Source organism: Cornus florida, unplaced genomic scaffold (genome assembly GCF_030987335.1).
Source record: "Cornus florida cultivar Cherokee Brave unplaced genomic scaffold, ASM3098733v1 CherokeeBrave_3.0.0_Hap2_Chr04, whole genome shotgun sequence".
In the NCBI taxonomy this organism is placed as follows: Eukaryota; Viridiplantae; Streptophyta; class Magnoliopsida; order Cornales; family Cornaceae; genus Cornus; species Cornus florida.
Genome location: NW_026775574.1, coordinates 106,939,406 through 106,961,047, shown reverse-complemented (window position 1 = coordinate 106,961,047; position 21,642 = coordinate 106,939,406). Strand labels below are relative to the sequence as shown.

General features: G+C 37.9%; 1 protein-coding gene across 1 annotated transcript; it reads left to right on the top strand.

Annotated features, from left to right (window-relative positions):
- Window positions 1-620: 620 nt before the first annotated feature.
- On the top strand, window positions 621-1,875 carry LOC132305530 (B3 domain-containing protein REM10-like). The gene is made up of 4 exons (XM_059803162.1): window positions 621-698; window positions 815-1,163; window positions 1,299-1,426; window positions 1,621-1,875. Exons 1-4 carry the CDS (start codon window positions 621-623, stop codon window positions 1,873-1,875), a joined length of 810 nt encoding a protein of 269 aa, XP_059659145.1.
- The last annotated feature ends 19,767 nt before the right edge of the window (window positions 1,876-21,642 follow it).

The window sequence follows — 21,642 nt, the reverse complement described above, 5'->3', positions numbered from 1 at the left end:
GGCATCTTCCCCATTGGTGGTTGGTAGCCAAGTTCGAGCCTTCTCATCCACTCCGAATACCTCTATGTTATATTTTGGGCTAAATTGAACTTAAGAATCCGAAAATAGGAGGAAAAAAAATTTAAAAACTATTTTAGATTCATTTTTAATATATATATGCTGATTCAATTACTATATTTAACTTTTTAAAATCATTTTTAATAATCTCTTTTCTTGTCACTAGGTCCTTAATATATATGTCCAAACTATTTAATTCTAACTTTCTCAAATTTTCTCAGTGAAGATCAATCAGTTCCATCTTAATTAATTATTTGAGGGCCACCTTCATAACACCACTTCACTACATGAAGGCGGAGTAAACTTCGAGACATTGGGAAAAAAGAAGGCAATTAACCTCATTAATTTCAGATTCTAACCCAATTGTAGTAGTAGTTGGTATTATGTACGTACCAGACAGGCAGACTCAATCAATTTTGATTAAATGCACATTTATTGATTACAACAACCCATGTATGTTAAAGTAAACCACAGCAAACAAAGGTACAAAGAATAATTAGCATTATATATAGAGAGAGAGAGAGATAGATAATATGTACAGAGTAGACACCGTTTATTCAACAATGGCAACTCCATTAACAATCCCTCCAACTGAACCCCACTTCTTCAAGCCCCTCTTACCAGGTTTCCACCATGAACTGGTGAGTATATATTATATGATCTCTCTCTGTATATATAAACACACACACATGTATATGGATATGAAAACTTGGTACATTACTAATATGCATGCATGCATGCATTTTGGTGTCTGCAGTTGATACCCATCTCTTTCTTCAAGTACTTGAATAATGGAGAGAAGTGCGAACAGGCCCTACTGAGAAGCCGCGGTCTCGGGAAGTACTGGGCAGTGAAGGTCAAGGGACGGCGTTTGGAAGATGGTTGGACTGATTTTGCGCAAACCCATGAGTTGAGTGTGGGTGATTTCTTGGTGTTTAGGCATGAAGGAGACATGGTGTTTGATGTTACCGTGTTTAAACCAAGCGGATGTGAGAGAGAATATACGTCACTGGATATCAGTACTACTGATCATGTTGATTCATGGAAACTACTGCAAAAAAGTAATTCAGAGTCTGCAGATTCTATCAAGGACTACTTAAGTAGTGGTCAGTCGATCTGGCCATCTGAATTTTTTTATTCTCTCTTGAATCTAATGCAACAACTTCTTTCAGTTCATCATGTTAGAGTCCGTACCACATATATAACACACACATGAATTAATGCTATATATTGTCTTTTAGGGTCAGAAAAGACTTTTAATTATCCGTCCATGGCTCGTCCCAAAGCAGAAGCTTCACCTTTCACACTTGGCGATCATCCTAGTTTTGTGTCCACCCTGAGGCGTTATGGCATTGAATTTTCTATGCTAGTAAGTGTCTCAATTAGTAATTTGATGGTACCTAATTAATTAGATCTTCTTAAGATTGTGTTCCTTATATATATATATATATGTCTCATAATTAAGTTCCTTGCATATACGTGTGTGTGTGTGTGTGTGTGTATATATATGATTTAATTTTGCATGCCATTTAATAATATTATATTATTTTATGTACGCTGTAGTATATTCCTGTGAAGTTCGCAAAGCAGAATGGTCTAATAAATAGAAGTTGCGAGATGATACTGAGATGTCAACAAAGATCATGGAAGGTAACCCTGCAGAAAAAGTCGGATGGTAGTCAAGTTTATATTAGACGTGGTTGGCGTGATTTCTGCATTGCAAATGGCCTAAAGGAAGGAGACACCTTCAGGATTGAGCTCATCAACAATGGAAAAGTGCCTATCATGGACTTCCATAGTAAGTTTAATCTGTTTTAATTGCCATATATATATATATATATATATATATGTATTCGTGTGAGAGATCAATTAATGCATATATGTATGTACCTGTATATTTCTGTCAATATTAGTTGTTACCTTTTTTTCTTTATTATTATTATTATTATTTTTATTTTTATTTTTATTTTTATTTTTATTTTTTGGGTAAATAAAAATATTCATACCCAAAAGAAGAGAATTGTACAGAAAGGACAAAGCCCAAAAACAGGGCAAGAGGCCCAACTGACCCGGAGGCAAAACAAAAGAAAAGAACAAAGTCCTACAGAGCAACCACCCAGCGACCGTTGAGCCAACAACAATTTGAAAATAGATGCTGGGGCAAGGATCAAAGAAGCGAACAGATGGAGCTACTGATCCACAAAAACAGAGCTTGGAAGACTCCAATCTGCAGCCACAACCTTCCTCCAGCTGTTACAGTCAAGGAATTTGCAAGCGAGCAGATGATTCTGAACGCTGTTAAAGACGAGTCTCTGCACGGTGCTAGCGGAAGTTTGTTTATTGGAAAAGGTACGCCTGTTCGATCTGTTCCTTACCCTCCATATGAAGTAGATGACTATGCGCACACTCATAACTTGAACACGAAAACAGTACTAGACTTAGAGTTGGGGTTCCACATGGAAACAATCCAATCGGCTATAGCATGGTAATTGAAATCCCCGATGTAGTGTTGGAAAAATTGCCAACTTTCAGAGGAAATGGGCAGTTGAAGAAAAGGTGAGAATGGCTCTCAGATTGGCTAGGCAAAGAGAACAATAATTTGGAGAAATCTTTGTTGGCAAGACTCTTACTATCTCGAGCTTGAAGTCTGAGACTGAGAGCAAGCCAAGAAATAAATGATTGTCGCAGGAATGTGACTGGAAAACCAAATGGAGCTGGACCAAAGGGTAGAAGGGGATGGAGGGAGAAAAGATCTATAGGTGGTTCGAAGGTTAAACACACCAGTAGGAGAGAGAGAATCCAAATTACTATAATATGGTTAATGAATCACGATGCCATGAAGTTGCTCAGTAGATCCTATAAACCGTGACAATTTCTTTGAAGCTGCGAGGTACTCTCCACTGATTACGTCTGATAAATGACACCTTAACCAAATCATCCCATTGAGAGTTTGCAATGAGATTGTGGTCAATCCTCATATCAAGAGCTCCTAGAGGGAGCCAGAAGTCATTTCAAATAGAGATGTATTTACCATCACCTACAGTGTGCTTGATGCATGAAAGGTCTAGAAAAGGCCTCGGAGGTGGAGTAGCATCCTCCAGTTCTAACAGCTTAGCTGAGAGGGCTTAAGTATCCAGAAGCTTTTATTTTTTATGAGGTTTTCCTGCACCCAATCAAGCCAATTAGATGGCTTTCTCTTTGAATAGGTTCCAAATGTGCCTTAGCATAGAAATCCTATTCAGGGTTTGTAATGTCTCGGATTTTTTTCCAAACTTTTTATTTTATTTATTTTTTTCATGCCTCATTTTGCATGCCACGTGGGTCATGAGGGTCATTCGGAACATTTTCATGACTTCGGGAGTTTTGGGAATGTATTTTAATTATTTTAAACATACTATAAATTACGGGATCATCTTTAGAATTTTCGGGGTCGGGACCGACTTGTGTGCGCGGAATTCTTCCCGGTTTTCCATTTGCACTTATCATTTATTTGGCATTTTATATATAGATGTGGATGCATATATGGTAAGATATTTTGAGGGCTTGGTTGTCTTTGCAATGACATATAATGGGGCAAATGGGTAACTTTGGCACCAAAGAACCACCATTTGACAAGTGGCCAAATGAAGGCCACATTTTCATTTTGAAGTCTAGCCAACCCCCTTTTTTTTCTTCTCATTTCGGCTAGTTGTTTCTATCTCTCTCCAATTTCCTCTCTCTCTCTCTCTCTCTCTCTATATACATTAAGCTTTAAGTTCATTTTTGGGAGCTTTAGGGTGAGATTTGAAAGAAGACAAAGAAGACAAATTTGTTCTACTCGACTGAGGGTTACGTTTTGACACCAATCTTGCACCCATTTAGAGGGATTTCGGATTTGGGATAGCTTAAGGGTTTGTTTGGCTTGCACACTTTTGAGGTAGGGTTGTTTAATGCATTATATTTTGCCTTTCATTGAGTTACCTTGTCTTAATTTCATGTTGAGTATGTCCTAAATTGATGAATAAAATGAAGAAGGTGCTAGTGTGTTTTGTATGTGAAAATTCATATTATTTGGATAGTGTACATTTCTACTGTGTAGAGCCCTTTCAGTCGATGCCTGGTTCTTGTTGCCTTCCCCTGTGTTGTTTTGCCTCCCTTCTTCTTATTCTTCAGCAATCCAATAACCTTATCCTGTACTATGAGACTTAGAAAAATGTTTCATTCATGAGAATGACTGTTTTACCCTCGGGTGACCTCGGGTCGGGTTAGGACCCGGTTAATGATCCGAACCCTCGGGTTACAGGGTTGCCCAATTAGGTAAACCAATGCCACCAAAATCCTTTGGTTTACAAACATCAACCCAAGAAACCTTGGCACCAGTAGCTTTAAAATCCACGCCTGACCATATAAACCTCCTTAGAATATTATCAAGTTGGTTAATAAACACCTTTGGAAGAATGAAGAGCTAGAATAAACATCTTATAATATTATCAAGGAAGTTAAGAACTTGAAAAGATAGTTTCTCGTAGGGTTTAGAATTCTAAGCTTGATCACCATAGGGAAGTGATATGAGATACCTTGAGGAAGAATTTGCCATGAGGGAGCAATATTTTTTATGATACTATCCACATTGGTTTCCTGGACTTGGGTTCCCAAGATAGCCATCAATGGGAGCTTAGAGTCATAAATAAGCTTCCTTATTTCTTTATATTTAACTGGGGAATTAAGACCCCTGATTTTCGATGCAGCTGTGACAATCATTGGGAAATGACTTGTACAAGTAGGCTAGGGAAGCCTAAAATAGGCATGTTAGGGTTCTTGTTTCCTTTTCTTCTTCTTTTTTTTTTTTTTTTTCCTTTGTTAGGAATTTTCTTGCTATCAACATTGTCCACCTAAGACTCCTCACCAATAGATGACATGGAAGTGTTATTGGAATTGAGATGGCTGCCAAAGCTGGCATTGAAAGAGGCAGAGCCCTCATCAATATGGTGGTGTTGATTTTTTTGCAGGAGGAGGAGTGTTCATCATGCCTTGGCTCGTTAATGGGCATGGGGTTGGTATCATTAATTGTTTCTGTAGTATTGTTGATTGTGGTAGAATTAACAACAGTAGGTTTGCAGTTCTCAAGGTTAGACTGTGGAAAAATTTGTGTAGGTTTGGGGGTAGTGATTGTCGCATAAGAAGAAACATATTTGATGGTTTGGCTACAGGTTTTGTTTAGTTCAGGTTGGGTTGAATTGGCAAGAAAAGGGTGACTAGCTTGGTTTGGTTCATTTAAAGCTTATATGAGTTGGGTTTAGGTTGTCTCAAGTTGAATATGATTGTTATCTTGGACATGAAGGTGAGATGGTCCATTCTATTAAGAGGAATTATGAATGGCATAGTTAGTTTTCTGGTGCTTATGAAACATCACGATCCATTTATTTGCTCATTTTGGTTCTTCATCCCTGAAAAAGTTTCATGAGGTTTGTAAAAAACACCATTGGTTAAGGACAATATTGGTTTGACCAAAGCACTTGCAGGTAGAGCATACCTGGGTTTCCATTGGAAATCAGTTATGCTAGTGATGAATGTAAGGACTATTTTTTTTTTTCCTTTTTCTCCATTTTTTTTTCGTTCATTTTCGTGTTCGGGTCATGTGGGCCCAGGTCGGTTCAAGTGCTCGAGATTTGTTTCCAACACTATTCATATATTTTGTGTCATGTCTAGCATTGTATATTTATTATGTGACATATATGTCTATGTGGAGATTGATATTTTGAATTCATGGCATAATTGTAATATTAGAGGAAGTAGTGAGGACCACTTTTGACTAGTTGGTAAGAGATTGTATACTGGTGGTTGTGTGAGAGATATATGTGTGTGGATGTATAGGCGATGGGTATATGTGTTGCCAAACACCTCCTTTTTCTCTCTCTCTCTCTCTCTCTTCTCTACCATTTTTCTTTTTAGCCTCAAGCTTTCAAGCTTCCATATCTCCCTTTTTTCCCTTGAGATTCTTCATCTGCCATAAAAGGGAAAAATGTTGGGGACCAAGGGCTTCAAAACCCTTACTTTTATTTTGAGATTGGAGCACTTTGGAGATTTCGTGTGAGCTAGGGTGGGATTTGGAGGAAGCCACAAGAGGATTTGTCATTCTCCCCATCATCCTCTTCAATTACACGACCTTAACTTTGCATTTGGAGCATTTCTGTTTTGGTGGATTTTGGGATTTCCATCCCAAAGTAAGGTAGGGTGTATTATAATTGTAAATTATGAACACTTTGGGGTTTTATGGGTTTAGTGTGTGTCATACATGCATATGTGCATGTGGGTTGAATTAAAATGTAGTTTTGATGATGTAATTGCATGATATTAATGTTTTAATGATGCTTCAAATTGAAATCCACATATGAAATGTTTAATTTATTCACTTCAATGAATATATGAGATAATTTTGATGATTATGACTATGTATATATGTTTTTCACCATTTAAAGTTGCTTTAAATTGTATATATGAATATATATGGTTATTATTTGAGTTACTTGTGAATTTTATTCTTGAAAGTACGATTATGTGAGGCTAATTGGATTATTGTACTCTATGTGTTAATATAACGTTTATAGGAGCTAAAATGACTATATATTGCCCTACTTGATGCCATTGCATTGAATAACATGTTATTGTAACATTTCGGACTCCAGGGCATAAGTTGTATCGATATCATTGCTTATATGCACTAGTGAGGTGCAATATGGATATATCATGGTATGTGCTACCTTGTGGAAATTGGTTGATGATTTTTGGGATATACTTGAAAATTTTGTTACTTTGAGAATGTGAGGGCTCGGCACTTATGGGTAAAACATGAGTTTCTTCACTTTATATTGGCCAATCGGTTAGTTTCTGAAATGACCATTTTATTTTAAATGCATAGCTTAGCTACATGACCAGGAGTGTGGGTGTGTTCTAAGTTATCCATTTGTTGATTTCAGGTTTTATTTTCAAGTTGGCGTCCATATGTAGTTGTAACTTGTGGCTTATTTCATTTCATTATTTTACTTATGCTTGCTTATAGTGGAATAATGGATTATTCATTATATGATTCCTTATGATGAGGTGTTTGTTTCACTTGTACATTTATATGAATTGTTCATATGCTAGTTTAGGATAATCCTTTGATAGGTTCCTCCGAGACTAAAAGTTAAAAGACATATCCCTTGGCATTGTGTAGCTTCATCATACTTGTGGGACTCGAGAACGTAGTTTATTTTCATACCATTTCCTACTGAGCATTATTTGTTCACCCCACGTTGATTAACTCATTTAAGGAAAAGGGTGTTGCCATTGAGGACTCTTCTCATCCATAGTTTTGATGTAGCTTGGAAGGACTCTTGACATGCTATGTGTAACATTTTTGTTAAACTTGGACTATATGTATGAATGATGTAATTTGAGTTAACTTGATGTATTTATGTATATGGATAAGTAGCCTTGTTATGGTATGTACGATTATTGTAAGTTCCATGGTCATTTCATGTTGTTCATGATTACTAGAATGTTTGAGGTGGTATCGGCCTTGTTGGCCTCTATTTTTCACTTCAAATGAGAGGGGTTGTACCCAATTATATATGTCCGTATTCACCATGTGTGTGGACTTATGGTCATTCTCATATTCATTTAGGTCTTCATCTTGCTCGTTTTTTCAGCCATTTTGTCGGCATTTAGGCTTCATTAAGATTTGGTATCCGTTTCTATATTTGCCATGAAAAGAGCAGAGTTAGTCAACTAGGGCACTGTTCACATGAAATTATTTATTCATTTATTTATTTTGGGCATTCCTTGGGGGTTGTTTGGCAACCTAATCAATGACATTTCACGTCTCTTTTAATCTGTCATTTGTTTTAGCCGAAAATATTATTTTATGCCACGAAACTCCTCTCTTTTAATCCAATCTTTCTCAAATGTTTATAAAACTTTTCCACGGTATGACCATCTATGAAAATGATTTATTTTGATATTTTAAAGTTAAAAACATCTTTTTCTCAAATATCTTCAAGTATGGTTATTTCACAAGCTTGGGACCTAGGGTGATGCATTCATGTGACTTCATCATTTCATTCACATAGTAGGGGCTTGCATGACCATTATTTGAATAGGATTGAGGATTTATCTGTAACGTTTCTGAATTTTGTCATTTTTCATTTTTAGGTTTTTCTATTTTTGAAATGGTATTTTTGTCTTTTCTCATTTTGTGTGTCACGTTGGCGCCGAAGGGCATTTTAGTCATTTTCTTGAGCCGAGGGTTCTAGTGATTTTTTTTTTATATCATTTTAAGTCATTTAAGAGTGGTGGCATTATTCTAAAAAAAAAATTCGAGATCGGAATGATTTTTCGGTTCGGGAACTTCTCCCGGTTTTTCTTATTTTAAGTGAAGGGCATTATGGACATTTCACTCATATGTTTATATTCATATATTTACACTCATATGTTTATATTCATATATTTACATAATTAGGAAGATATTTTGGAGGATAGAAGAGGCATTAAATGGAATGAGCAAGGGTAAGATTGGAATTTCACCAAAATTAGAGACCATTTCTTGTTTGACAAGTGGCACCATGAAGTTCATTTGACCAAGTGCAAGACCAATTTTTTTCCCTTTCTCTTCCATTTTCGAGTATCCCCTTCCTCCTTTTTGCTTTTCACTTTCCTCTCTCAAGCTTTTATTTGAAGTGTTTGGAGTGAGCTTTAAGGAAAATTGAGAGGAGATCATTAAGGAGCTTGAGGAGGGCTTCCATTTGGCACCCATATTGCTAGGGTTTGGGAGAGATCAAAAATTAGCTTAGCCTTAGGCCTTGTTTGGCTAATCACTTTGAGGTAGGGGTGTTCTAATCTAATCAATCTTTGATTTTTGTAACCTAACTTCTTAAATTTGATGTATAACATGCTAATTTAGGTAGTTCCTTGAGTAATTACTATAATATTTATATAAACTTTGTGTATCCATGTGTACTTTTCATGTAGAAGTGATTCTTGAGTTGTTGTTGTTGGATTTAATTGAAAATCATGCTTAAATAGTTATTTTTTTCAATTTCATTTGCTTAGTTGTTAAAGTTTGAGTGTTAGTAAACATGTTTTATTCTATTAGAAATTTTCTTGTTAAGCATGCCATATTGTGAGGTTGAATTGAATGGGATTTCTATATTGTCATCGTATTGAAAGAGTTGCATTATTCATACATTATCATTGGGAAAGAAAAAGGGGAGAAGTGTTTTGAAAGCAAATGAAATTGTTTTAGGAAAATGTTTTAATAGAATTTTGCGAAAAACCCGGACGCCTAGGAGGCGCCTAATGGTCCGGGATGTTAATGTGATCTAGAGGGAGCTAGAGAGAGACCCTAGTGTGATTGAGCTACCTAGGCCTAGACGATGCCATGGAGGTGCCATGTGGTTGGGGATTACGGGCCAACTCCTCCCTCTTGACGCCATAGAGGCGCTATGGGTCGGGTTACATTAACGGTTGGAAACAATGATGGATAATGGTTTTGAAACGGGGAGTGACAGTGCATACCATTACATTACATAGCATGACATGGCTTGAGGAGGATATTGATGTGTTGTTGGATTTGTTGTTATGTTTTCCCTTCCTAATGAGCATGACCCCTCTCTTTTCTTTTCTTTTTTCTTTTTTTTTTTTTTTTTTTTTTCTATACTTGGTATGGGTTCACAGATCACAAGAAGTGTGTCTTAGACACTTCCTATTGAGTGTTTAGCTCACCCCTTTATTTAACATTTTTTTTCCATGACCCCTTTATTGAGGAAGATATTGATGTGTTGTTAGATTTGTTGTTATATTTTCCCTTCCGAATAAGCATGACTCCTCTCTTTTTCTTTTTTTTCTTTTTTTTTTTTTTTTTTCTATGCTTGGTATGGTTTCACGGGGTCACAAGAAGTGTGTCTTAGACAATTCCTACTGAGCGTTTAGCTCACCCCTTTATTTAATATTTTTCAGGTTCAGGAAACGAATTGGCAGACGACAATCCTCCACAACTCTAGACTGTATTAGAACCACCAGTTTGTTGCTTTTGTACAAAACTAAGATCTAGGCTCTTTTGTAAAGATCAAGTATTGTAGTGTAATGTTGTTACAACAAATGCAAACTTTGGTCTGTAATTATATGGAATTTTTGCTCTTTTGTTTTCCATGGAGAACTATGTATGATTATGTTGCTACCGTTCTTAAATGGAGATCAAAATTTGTATTTCAATGGTTTTGCACGATTTGGGACAGGTTTAGACTTGATTAAGGTCACCAAGGGACCAACGGGGGTTCCCATGTTCAAGTGCACTGTTTTTAGACCTTCCGGACAAAAATTTTAGGTTTTGGGCATGTTGAACTGGTTCAACATCTTGGAACCGGTTCAAGGGAGCATTTTGGTTCACGTATGGGCTTACTGCCCATCTTGAACTGGTTTAAGATTCTTGAACCGGTTCAAGTCCTCCAGTAGGCACAAATTGCCTTGGCAGCTTATCAGTTTTGATCACTCAACTTCGGATGGTCATAACTTCGTTCCAAACCCAAATGAGGTCATTCTTGAGCCCATTTTCAAGGATTTTGAGTTAGCTTTCCAATGGTACCAACTTCATCTCCAAATTCCACTCATGTTGATAGTTATGGGTTTTTTAGTGGGACCATGTCGGGATTCCCTTGAACCGGGAAAGGGTACTTTTAGGAATTCTTACCCGATGACCGTAGAACCTCACCGTGCATCATTAAATGATTAGAATAATTGTTTTAGACCTCATTAGGCTGGTATGAGGTCTTATTACCCACTCATAAGGTAAAATAATCATTTTACCCCTGGTGTGTCATTGGGTTTGGTTTAGGACGCAGTTAGTGATCCGAATCCCCGGTTTGGGTAGTTACAAATTTGGTATCAGAGCCATGGTTCGAATACCATTAGGATGACGGGTAGAGGCCTACTTAGGATTGCAAGGGGAAGTTGAATTGCATAATTATGTGCTACGTGTTAAAGTGTTTAAGTGATTGAAAAGCATGTCTACTTGCTTATATGCTTATGTGATTATGTGATAAGTGTTTAAAATTGATACATATTGCTAGCATGACCATGCTTATTATTGGTTGGGTATTACGAGAGTATGGAAAGTGTTCAAGTGTTGTCATTTCCTGTTGAGCCATTCGTGTGAGGACTTCGCTCTCGTGTGTATTTTAGTGTCATTCTTTTAATCTATTCTCTTATTTTATAGCGTCATGCTGCCACAAAAGGATCCCGGAGAGAGTTCTAGCTCCAATCCCACGGAAAGGGATCAGCAGCACGTTGAAGATGATATCTTGTTACGTGATTTGGTCCCACTAAGAGGGGAACAAGCGAGGGAAACAGTTGATCCACTTTTTCAGATAAATGAAGAATAGTTGCAAATGGCCATTCAGGTAGCTCTGTGTAACACATTTCGGCCGGCAGGAGGGTCATTGTCACAGGTCGTGCCACCATTGGCACCACCACCACCACTACCACTACCACTACCTCCAAAGGCAAGTGAAACAAATGATACTCTTTATCACATTGCTAAGTTTGCGAAGTTGATGCCGACCTTGTTTGAGGGCAGTCCAGATCCGTTTGTTGCGGATAGTTTCATGGATAGGGTGGAGAAGCATCTCGATGCTATGAATTTGGCGACAGATAAGTTGAAGATTACATTGGCGACCTATAATTTTGTTGGGGATGCTGAGATCTGGTCGAAGACCGTTTCTTACACCCATAATTTGGATACGATGACCTATGATACATTCAAGAAGCTGTATTACGAGAAGTATTTCCCGGCACCTAAGCAGAGAGAGCTAAAGAAAAAGTTTGATTGGTTGAAGCAGGGACATATAACTGTCATAGAGTATGAAAACAAGTTCACCTCACTTTTGAGGTTTGCACTGGGGATTGCCAATGATGAGGAAGGGAAAATAGAGAAGTTTTGCGATGGCCTCAATCTTACCATCAGGTCAATTGTAGCTGCCTCAGAACCGACAGAGTATGCAAAAGCAGTGCGAAAAGCCTTAGTGGTTGAGGCTGAGAGCAAGGACAGTAAGGCTATCAGGGAGTCCTATAAGCACAACAGGAGTATGAGTGCCTTCTTCGAGTGACATCAAGTAAGAAGCAGAAGCATGAGCAGTCAGGGTACAAGAGACAGCAGCCAGCCAGATCAGCACCCGCAACTTAAGTGTCCATTGGGCCTTCTAGACAAACTGTTACTTGTTTCAGATATGGGCAGCCGGGACATTACAAGTCCCAGTGTACTCAGGCTCAGGCGATTGGTTTCAAGTGTGGGCAGTCAGGGCACCACACGTCTCAGTGCACTCAGATTCAAGCCGCGTCAGGTGGGTGTTTTGGGTGTGGCCAGCAGGGCCATAGGGTGAGGGATTGTGCACAGCAGGGTAGGGGTGGAGGTTCACAGCAGAGGCAGACACAGTCCACCATGATTCAGTCAGGTTTCAACCTCCACCACCACCTCAGCCATCTCAGCCAGCTATGACAGCTCAGAGTCTTGACCTGGAAGAGGGGATTCTTCTAGTGTACCCACTCAGCAGTTTGGTTATCAGACAAGTGGTCCTCAGGGGCAGAGGACTCAGGGCCGTGTGTTTGCACTCACTCCAGCCGAGCCACCATCCAGTCCTTCAATTGTCAGGGGTATGTTTCTTGTGTCCCATTCTTGGGCTCGAGTGTTATAATACCCCTAATTTTAAAAGGACAGTCCTGGAATTTAATTATTTTATTTAATTGCATTTTTATTAAGTTAATTATTTTATTGCCTGTTTATTTGTTTTTATGTGTTTATTTGCTCGTTTTTGTTGAATTAATTATTTTATTTTAATTGGTTATTTAAATTGTATTTTATTTTGTTTCATTAACTTAATTGTATTTTTAAGTATGTTAATTAATTACGTACTTATGTGAATTAACTGTGTTAGTAATATTAGGGTTTTATTTTACACGGTTGTCGCCGACATAGTTAGTGAATGGATTTTTAGGGCTTTATTTCCTGTTTGTAAAAGAATTGGAATTAGGTTTAAGGTTTGGTTCTATATGTATATATATATCATAATGCGGGTTTAGGGTTTTGGGGATATACACAAAACTTTTCTCACGTACCTAAGAAACAGAGAGAAACTACAGAGAGCAACAGAGAGAGATTTTGATAAAATGGAGAGTGAACCTTAGGAGATTAAGAGAAGGGTTCAAGAGGGAGTTCTGGGTTGAACCAAGAGCACTGGAGGAGGGGAACGGTAGTCTAGGACATTGACGAAAAACTCAGAGATGGTGGATTAGAGTTTCAAAACTGAAACTCAAGGCAAGTCTCTGTTCTTCTCTTTCCCTTTAATTCGTGTTCTGTACATGCCTAGTTAGACTCCAGGGATTAAATCAAGGATAAAACGGATTTAAATAAACATTATAAAAATTCTTTTATGCATGTATGAATTTTGTTTAGACTCGTTGAAATAACTGCTTTGCATTACCTTTTATGTTCTGTTATTTGTTTCTTCAGTGGTTTACGATTAAGCTTTGTTTTAGTTGAGATTAGTAATGCGATTGGATGTCTTGTTACTAATCTAGGATTAAGTTTGAACTCAAGAACAAATATTTAGAACAGTATATAAAAATTCACTGAATTAATCTGTGGTTAGTTGCTTAAAATTTCTAACGGAGTTTCTGTAATCTTGTTTCAAAACTTGTGTTCCATACATGTTGTAATTGGATGTTAGTGGTTTAAAATTTATCTAGGACTAAGATTGAACCTAGAATGAGAATTAAAACATGATACAGAGGCTCTGTTAATCACCGGAGTTGAAGAAGACGAAGTTAGAATGGACGAGGCTACTAAGAGGAGGGAAAGAAGGCTCCCAACCTTTTTAGAGCCGGCTCCCAAATGGGAGAGCTGACTCTTGGTGTCTTGGAGCCGGCTTCAAGAGCCTAGAGCCGGCTCTAGGTAGAAAAAATGGAGCAGGCTCCCATTTTAAGAGCCTGCTCTCTTTTAAAAACACTGTAACAGGGGTTTTTAAGGACTGTTTGGTTTTCTGGGTTTATGCACTTGATTTAAATTGTTTAAAATGATGTGTAGGACTGTATAAGGCTGGTATTATGGTGGAAAAATATAAATTCATAATTAGATGGAAGATTAGAGCAAGAAAAACCTAAGAGATAACTGGTAGCTTGCACACTGTTTTGTTAATTTTATTTACTGGAATTCAGCAAGGTTTTTATATATAATATAATTATATATAAATATATATTTTTCTAGTGTTATAAGTATGGTGAATTAATTATACTTAACTGTGCTTAGTTTGGATTTAATTGATACATAAATTGTCATAATTGTATCGATATATCGTCTATTTTGGAGGATTTGAACGTTATGGTTTATATTAGCAGTTTAAATAATTAGAACTTGATGTTTAGGTTCTGTAATGAATGCCTAATGTCATGTTATATGTATTAAACTGTATTTATGCATATCCTGGATAATGGTTGATAGATAACAATTTTTGTCTTTACAATTATGTTTTTTTGGAGGATTGTGTGGACCGGTATGGGACGGTGGCATACTAGGGATGGATTAGTAAAACACTAAATCCTACCTATTTTCGAATGATTTAGATTAACTATAAAAAGTTAAGTCCTACTTATATGGATGTCTATGCACCGGTATGGGACGGTGGCATATTAGGGACGGCTCAGTTCAAAACACTGAGAACACTAAGTCCTACCTATATTGAAATAAGATGGATTAACTACAAAAGTTAAGTCCTACTTATAACTAGGTGTCAGGTCAATAAACCTTTTGAATGACACACTTGGAACGGACTTTATATATTTATGTTATGATACCATGGTATGAGCTTGAGTCTCAAGACCATGGTTAGGGTGCGTATATCGCCTAAGATGGATAGCTGGACAGTAGTTGCTGTTCCCTGGTAGGTCTAGGTACACATGACCACGTAATGTGCGATTTGCATGGAATCTCTACTCAGGCTGAGACAGACCTGTTGGACTAGTGAGCATCCTATAGTGTGTATTATATACATATATAGACTACTCTAGATATTGTTAAGTCTATCTAGGATGTATCTGCATATTGGATTCTTGTTTGGATCGTAGTAGATCAGGACTTGCATGTAAGCTTGACCCACTCTCTTATTTTTCAGGTGCTCGTCAATTCCAGGGTTAGAGCTTGGTCGTGAAGAGCAGATACAAACTTCTATTCCACCGACTACGTAGGACTGCTTACTTATTAGCTTTGGATCTTATTTCAGTTATTTCATTTTACCGTTGGGATTTTTATTAGGAGTCCACTAGATGGATTCTCGAGTTGTTAATTAATTGGAGGTTTGGATTAATGGGTTTTTATAATTTTAATTTGAGGATTTTTAATTTTGTTTTTTTCAGCTTAATTTTCACTTCTCAAATTTATTTTTTTGTACTCCGTGTTCGTTGTAACAGATTAATTGGTTGATATCCCTCGGGTTTGGGCCTGGGCCTGATCAACCCATGTCTCGGATTCGAGGGGTATCACAAGTGTTGTTTGATTCCGGTACTTCTTACTCTTTTATTGCTTCATCATTTGCACCGGCTTTGGGGTTGGAGGTCAGTCAGTTAGACAGACCGCTTTGTGTTGACACGCCTATCAGGGGTTCAGTTACTCTTAGTAGAGTTTGTAGGAGTTGTTCCATCACGATTATTGGACGTGTTCTTGAGTTTGATCTCATCCTTCTCGAGATGACAGGGTTTGATGTCATTCTTAGGATGGACTAGTTGTCATCCTTTAGAGCCGTTATTGATTGTTTTAGGGGCAGAGTTTCAGTGTGCACCTCAGAAGGGGATTGTTTTTGTTTTGTGGGAGATCGGTGTGATCCCCTCACTCCTTCATTCTATGGTGTTAAAGGCCGAGATCGGCAGACATTCTTTTTGGCTAGTCTCTTAGCCGTCGATGATGTTGAGATGTGTAGGGTTAATTATCCATTGGTTGTGCGAGATTTTCTGGATGTGTTCCCAGAGAATTTGACGGAGTTACCTCCATATCGAGAAATGGAGTTTGCTATTGACTTGATGCCTAGTACCTCGCCAATTTTTATGGAACCGTATCGTATGACGCCAATTGAATTAGAAGAATTGAAGAACCAGCTTGATGAATTGAGGATGAAAGGCTTCATCCGACCGAGTGTGTCACCTTGGGGTGCACCGGTCTTATTCGCTAAGAAGAAAGATGGTTCTTTGAGATTGTGCATTGATTACCGAAAGTTAAATCATGCCACCATCAAGAACAAGTATCCTTTGCCAAGGATAGATGATTTATTTGATCAGTTGAAGGGAGCTAGCTGTTTTTCGAAGATTAACTTGAGGTCAGGTTATTATCAGTTGCGGGTTAGGGATGAGGATATCCCAAAGACGACGTTCCGTACTCGATATGGACATTATGAGTTCCTTGTTATGCCTTTTGGCTTGACTAATGCGCCAGTGGCATTCATGGACCTAATGAACCGTATCTTCCACGATTACTTGGACCAGTTTGTAGTAGTTTTATGGATGACATTTTTGTCTATTCGCGAACTCAGGAGGAGCATGAGGTCCATTTGAGTACAGTGTTACAGATTTTACGGGAGCACCACTTGTATGCCAAATATGAGAAATGTGAATTTTGGTTACAAGAGGTAAAGTTTTTGGGACACGTTGTCTCAGAAAATGGAGTGTCAGTTGATCCATCGAAGATTGAAGTAGTTTTGAATTAGGAGCAACCCAAGAATGTTTTTGAGATTCGGAGTTTTCCTGGTCTAGCGGGCTATTATCGTAGATTTATGAAGGATTTTTCCCGCCTTACAGCTCCTATGACTCGATTGACCCGAAAGGGCATCAAGTTTGTGTGGAATGAAGCCTGTGAGTCTTCCTTCCAGGAGTTGAAGACAAGGTTGACCACGGCTCCAGTGTTGGTGATACTCGAGCGTGGCTTGGGTTATGTGATCTATTGTGACGCTTCAAAGGATGGTCTGGGTTATGTACTAATGCAGGATGGTAAAGTAGTGGCTTATGGGTCTCGACAGTTGAAGACTCATGAGTACAACTACCTTACTCATGATTTGGAGTTGGCGGTAGTTGTATTTGCCTTGAAGTGTTAGAGGCATTATTTATATGGTGAGCGATTCGAAGTATTCTCGGATCACAAAAGTCTCAAGTACCTTTTCTCCCAAAAGGACTTGAACAATAGACAAAGGTGATGGGTTGAGTTCTTAGAGGACTACAACTTTAACTTGCAGTATCATCCGGGCAAGGCAAATGTGGTAGCTAATACCTTAAGCCAGAAATCTCGTGGGACTTTGGCTGGGTTAGCCATTCGAAAATGGAAAATGCTTAAGGATCTGGCAGAAATGGGATTGTGCTGCTTTGATGACAATATTCGCAGTAAGTCGGTGTTCTTGTTTAGTCTTATGGCTCAGCCTACTCTTGTCGAACGAGTGATTGAGTCACAGAGACAGGATCCGAATTTAGATGCCATTCACACTATAATTTCTGGAGGTGAGACAGTGAAGGATTGGACCTTGCATGCAGATGGAGGTCTACGGTTTAGAGGTTTGTTGGTCGTTCCCACAGTTTGTTGCGAGGACGTTTCTACGGGAGTTTCATACTTCCCGCTTTGCAGTTCATCCAGGTGGTACTAAGATGTATCACAATTTGAGACATCATGTAATACCCCTAGTTTTCAAAAGGATAAAATGGGAATATTTTGGTTTGTTTTTCATTTTTATTTAAATTATTGGACTTATTTGTTATTTGGTTAAATTAGTTGTTTTATTATTATTTGTGTGTATTTAATTTAATTGTTGTATTGTAATTGTTTATGTATGTTAAATTAATTATTTATCTGTTTTATGTTAACTGGTTGTGTTGCTTTAACTATTTAATTTTTGCTTTAATTTAATTGTTTTTTTTACTTAAAAGTAGGATTAAATGACGTATGTTTTAATAGGACTTATTTAGGATATTTTTTTTTTTTGTATGGTTATATAGGATTAGGGTTTTCTTTTATAGAGATAAATAAGCCGACTTATAGTTAGCTACGAATTAAAATTAGGTCTTAGTAAGTGCCTATATATATAATCTTATATGTCTGTTAAGGTTTAGAAAACAAAACCCTTTTCACGTATTGTGAGATAGAGAGATACAGAGACATGTAATGGGTGTTTGAGGGAAAAACAGTGGGGCGCTTGAAACTGATAGAACCACCAGATGGGATTTCAGCCATGGACTGTGGGTTGAACCAAGGAAGGATAGGAGTGTTGTTCGTATGAGGAACCAAGGAGGAAGCAAATAAGTTAGAACAGTGCGGGATCGCCGGAAAATCTAGGAAGACGGCGTAGGGATTTTAATTCAAAAATCTCAAAGGCAAGTTTCATTCTGTCTCCAGCCTATAAACTTGTGTTCTATGCATTCTATATAGTCTCCAGGGATTAATTCAACCTTTAAAACTAATAGTTGATGCATGTTATATTAGACTGTAACCTGTTTTACGTTTAAATAACTGAAATTGGGTTTTTCTCAAACTGTGTTGTTTTTTATTTAAACTTTTGTTAATCAAGTTCATAATAGAATTTGAGAAGTTTCTATGATTGTTGGGACTTGTATTTAACCTTAAGAACTTTAAGGAAACTTGGAGCAGAGGAGTGATCTTCGCCGGAAGCGAAGAAGATAAACAGAGGAAAAGAAAATTGTTTCGGTTGAAGCTTTGTTAATAAATTCATATTGGAATATGTAGGGTTTCTAGGACTTTAGGAACTTGAATAGAACCCTAGGAATGTTAAAAAGATTTGGGATAGGACATTGGGCTTCACCGGAAGAGCAGACGATAACCGGACGAAGCAGAAACGAAGCAGTGAAGCAGAGAGGGGCTCTCAAGGGTGAGAACCGGCTCCTAAATGGTGGGAGCCAGCTCCCATGAAGAGAGAGCTGGCTCTCCATGAGGGAGAGCCGGCTCTAGAAGCCTAGGAGCCGGCTCCAATAAAGGGGAGCCGGCTCCCAGGGGAAAAACCCCTACGGGTGTTTTCTGCAATTTTTCTGAAGTTCAGGGGCTTAAAGGTAATTACTGGAAAGTGATGGGGGGTTTTAAATGATTAAAATTAGCTTGTTAAAGCCTTGAAATAGTTGATTTATGCTAAGGTGCTAAACCTAAATGCATGTCATAAAACATAAGCTTATAATAGGCCTACTGTCAAGGAAGGAGGAATGCTTGTTTTGCTAAGTTGTTTTGACAACTTAATTTGGACTGACATTGTAATTATTGTTAGAATTTATATCAATGATATATTTAGCATAGTTCAGTTCCAGGAATGTTGGTTATGACGTCATGTACTCGTATCTAATAAGTTGTATATTGTCGGGAGTAGTGGAAGGTTAGTTGCTAGTTTCGTGTTAGCAAATTAAATGAAACTGGTATAAAATATTTTTGAAGTTTCATATGATGTACTTAAACTTTGGAGTGTCATTATATCCGACACAGAATTTATAATGGGGAATTACATAGATACCATGAGATTTAATTATAAATTTGCATGCCGTAAAGGATTTGGGAGGAAGTAAATGCTAGTCATCATTTTAACATTTAAAACGAACTAGTATGGATGTGTTGATTTGGAATTCTAGTATAATGTGCAGTTTAAAATTCTGATATTCATTATATTGTGTTATGGAGGATAATTGCTGAACTGTCTTAATTTTGGTTCTGTCAATTACATGGAAATGGATGGTTTAAATTGTTTATTCTTATTTTAACAATTTAAAAGGAGGATCTATGATTATAAACATATACTAGATGCATGATAGGATCTTATCAATATCTGATTTCTATTGTGTTGGTTTCCGGATGGATTTGATGTTCAAACATGTGTGCATCATTGATGGATCATTTGCATTATATGTATCGGTATGGGACGGTGACATATTAGGGATGGATTAGATCAAAAAAAGCTAAGTCATACCCCTTTCATACATATGGAATGGATTAACTCAAACAGTTAACTCCTACATGGATGCATGTCCTGTCAACTAAAACAGTTGAACGACATAATGGATGGTTGCTTTACTTTTCTGTATTAGGAAGAGATTTAAATATATACTTAAGTGCCGTGATACGAGCTTGAGTCTCCTGATCATGGTTAGGGTGCGTATATCGCCTAGGATTGATAACCAGGCCTAATGATGTTTCCTTGGTTGTTCTACTCGGGTTGAGACGGATTATGTGGGCTGGTGAACGTCCTATAGTGTGTACTTATATCTATATGGACTATCTTAGCTATTGTTGAGCTATCTAGGATGTATCTGCGTATCGGGTTTATATATGGATTGTAGTGGCATGGAACTTGCATGTGGGCCTGACCCACCCTTATTTTTCAGGTGATCGTCTATAACAGATTTAGAGCTTGTTCGTGGTGATGCAGATACAGTCATTCACTCTTCCGACTAAATAGGATTTTTCTTTCTGGTTTTAGTTTTGGATTTTATTCTGTAAAGTTTTATCAGTTGAGATTATTAGGGGTCCACTAGTTAAATTCCCGAGTTGTACGGATTGGAAAGTTAATTTATATTAAAACTTTTATTTTTGGAGGTTTTACAATTAGAATTCTTTTCAGCATATCATTATTTTATTCTTAATTCAGTTTTATTCCTGCTTGTTTATATATTGATTGTCTGGTATCCTTCGGATCTGTGCCCGGACTTGATTACCCGTGGTTCTAGAATCGAGGGGTATCACACATCAGTATTGGTGGAGTGGAATGAAGAAGGATGTTGCACAGTTTGTGGCTAAGTGCCTTACCTGTTAGCAGGTGAAGGCCGAGCACCAGAGACCGACTGGTTTATTGCAGCCATTGCCGGTAGCGTAGTGGAAATGGGAGCAGATTGCCATGGATTTTGTGACTGGTCTTCCGAGGTCACAGAAGGGAAACAAAGCCGTATGGGTCATCATTGATAGATTGACCAAGATGGCTCACTTTTTGCCTATTAAGGCAATAAATGACGAAGAGGCACATGGTGTATTGTATGTGAAAGAAATTGTAAGGTTGCACGGAGTTCCAGTGGCTATTGTTTCATATAGGGATGCAAAGTTCACTTTAAAGTTCTGTGAAGGACTTCAAGCAGCGTTTGGGTCATCGTTGTACCTTAGTGCGGCATTCCATCCACAGACAGACGGCCAGTCGGAGCGTACCATCCAGATTTTGGAGGATATGCTTCAAGCCTGTGTTCTTGAATTGAGTAGTAGTTGGGAGGATCATCTACCGCTTATTGAGTTTGCCTACAACAACAGTTATCAGGCAAGCATTGAGATGGCTCCATTTGAAGCGTTGTATGGTAGACCTTGTAGGTCTCTTGTCTGTTGGACTGAGGTAGGCGAGACAGCTGCCTTAGGACCCGACATTGTACTCGAGACTACCGAGAAGATTAAGCTGATCAGACAAAGGTTGCTCACAGCTCAGAGTCGACAAAAGAGCTATGCGGATAGGCAGAGACGACCACTATCCATTGAGGTGGGAGACCACGTTTTTCTACGGGTTTCTCCACGGAAGGGCTTAA

Bases quoted from the DNA above. Each gene is read 5' to 3' on its own strand.
- LOC132305530 (XM_059803162.1), top strand. From the start codon at position 621: ATGGCAACTCCATTAACAATCCCTCCAACTGAACCCCACTTCTTCAAG. The intron at 1,164-1,298 runs GTCAGTCGATCT...ATTGTCTTTTAG, and splicing joins CAAGGACTACTTAAGTAGTG to GGTCAGAAAAGACTTTTAAT. The intron at 1,427-1,620 runs GTAAGTGTCTCA...TGTACGCTGTAG, and splicing joins GCATTGAATTTTCTATGCTA to TATATTCCTGTGAAGTTCGC.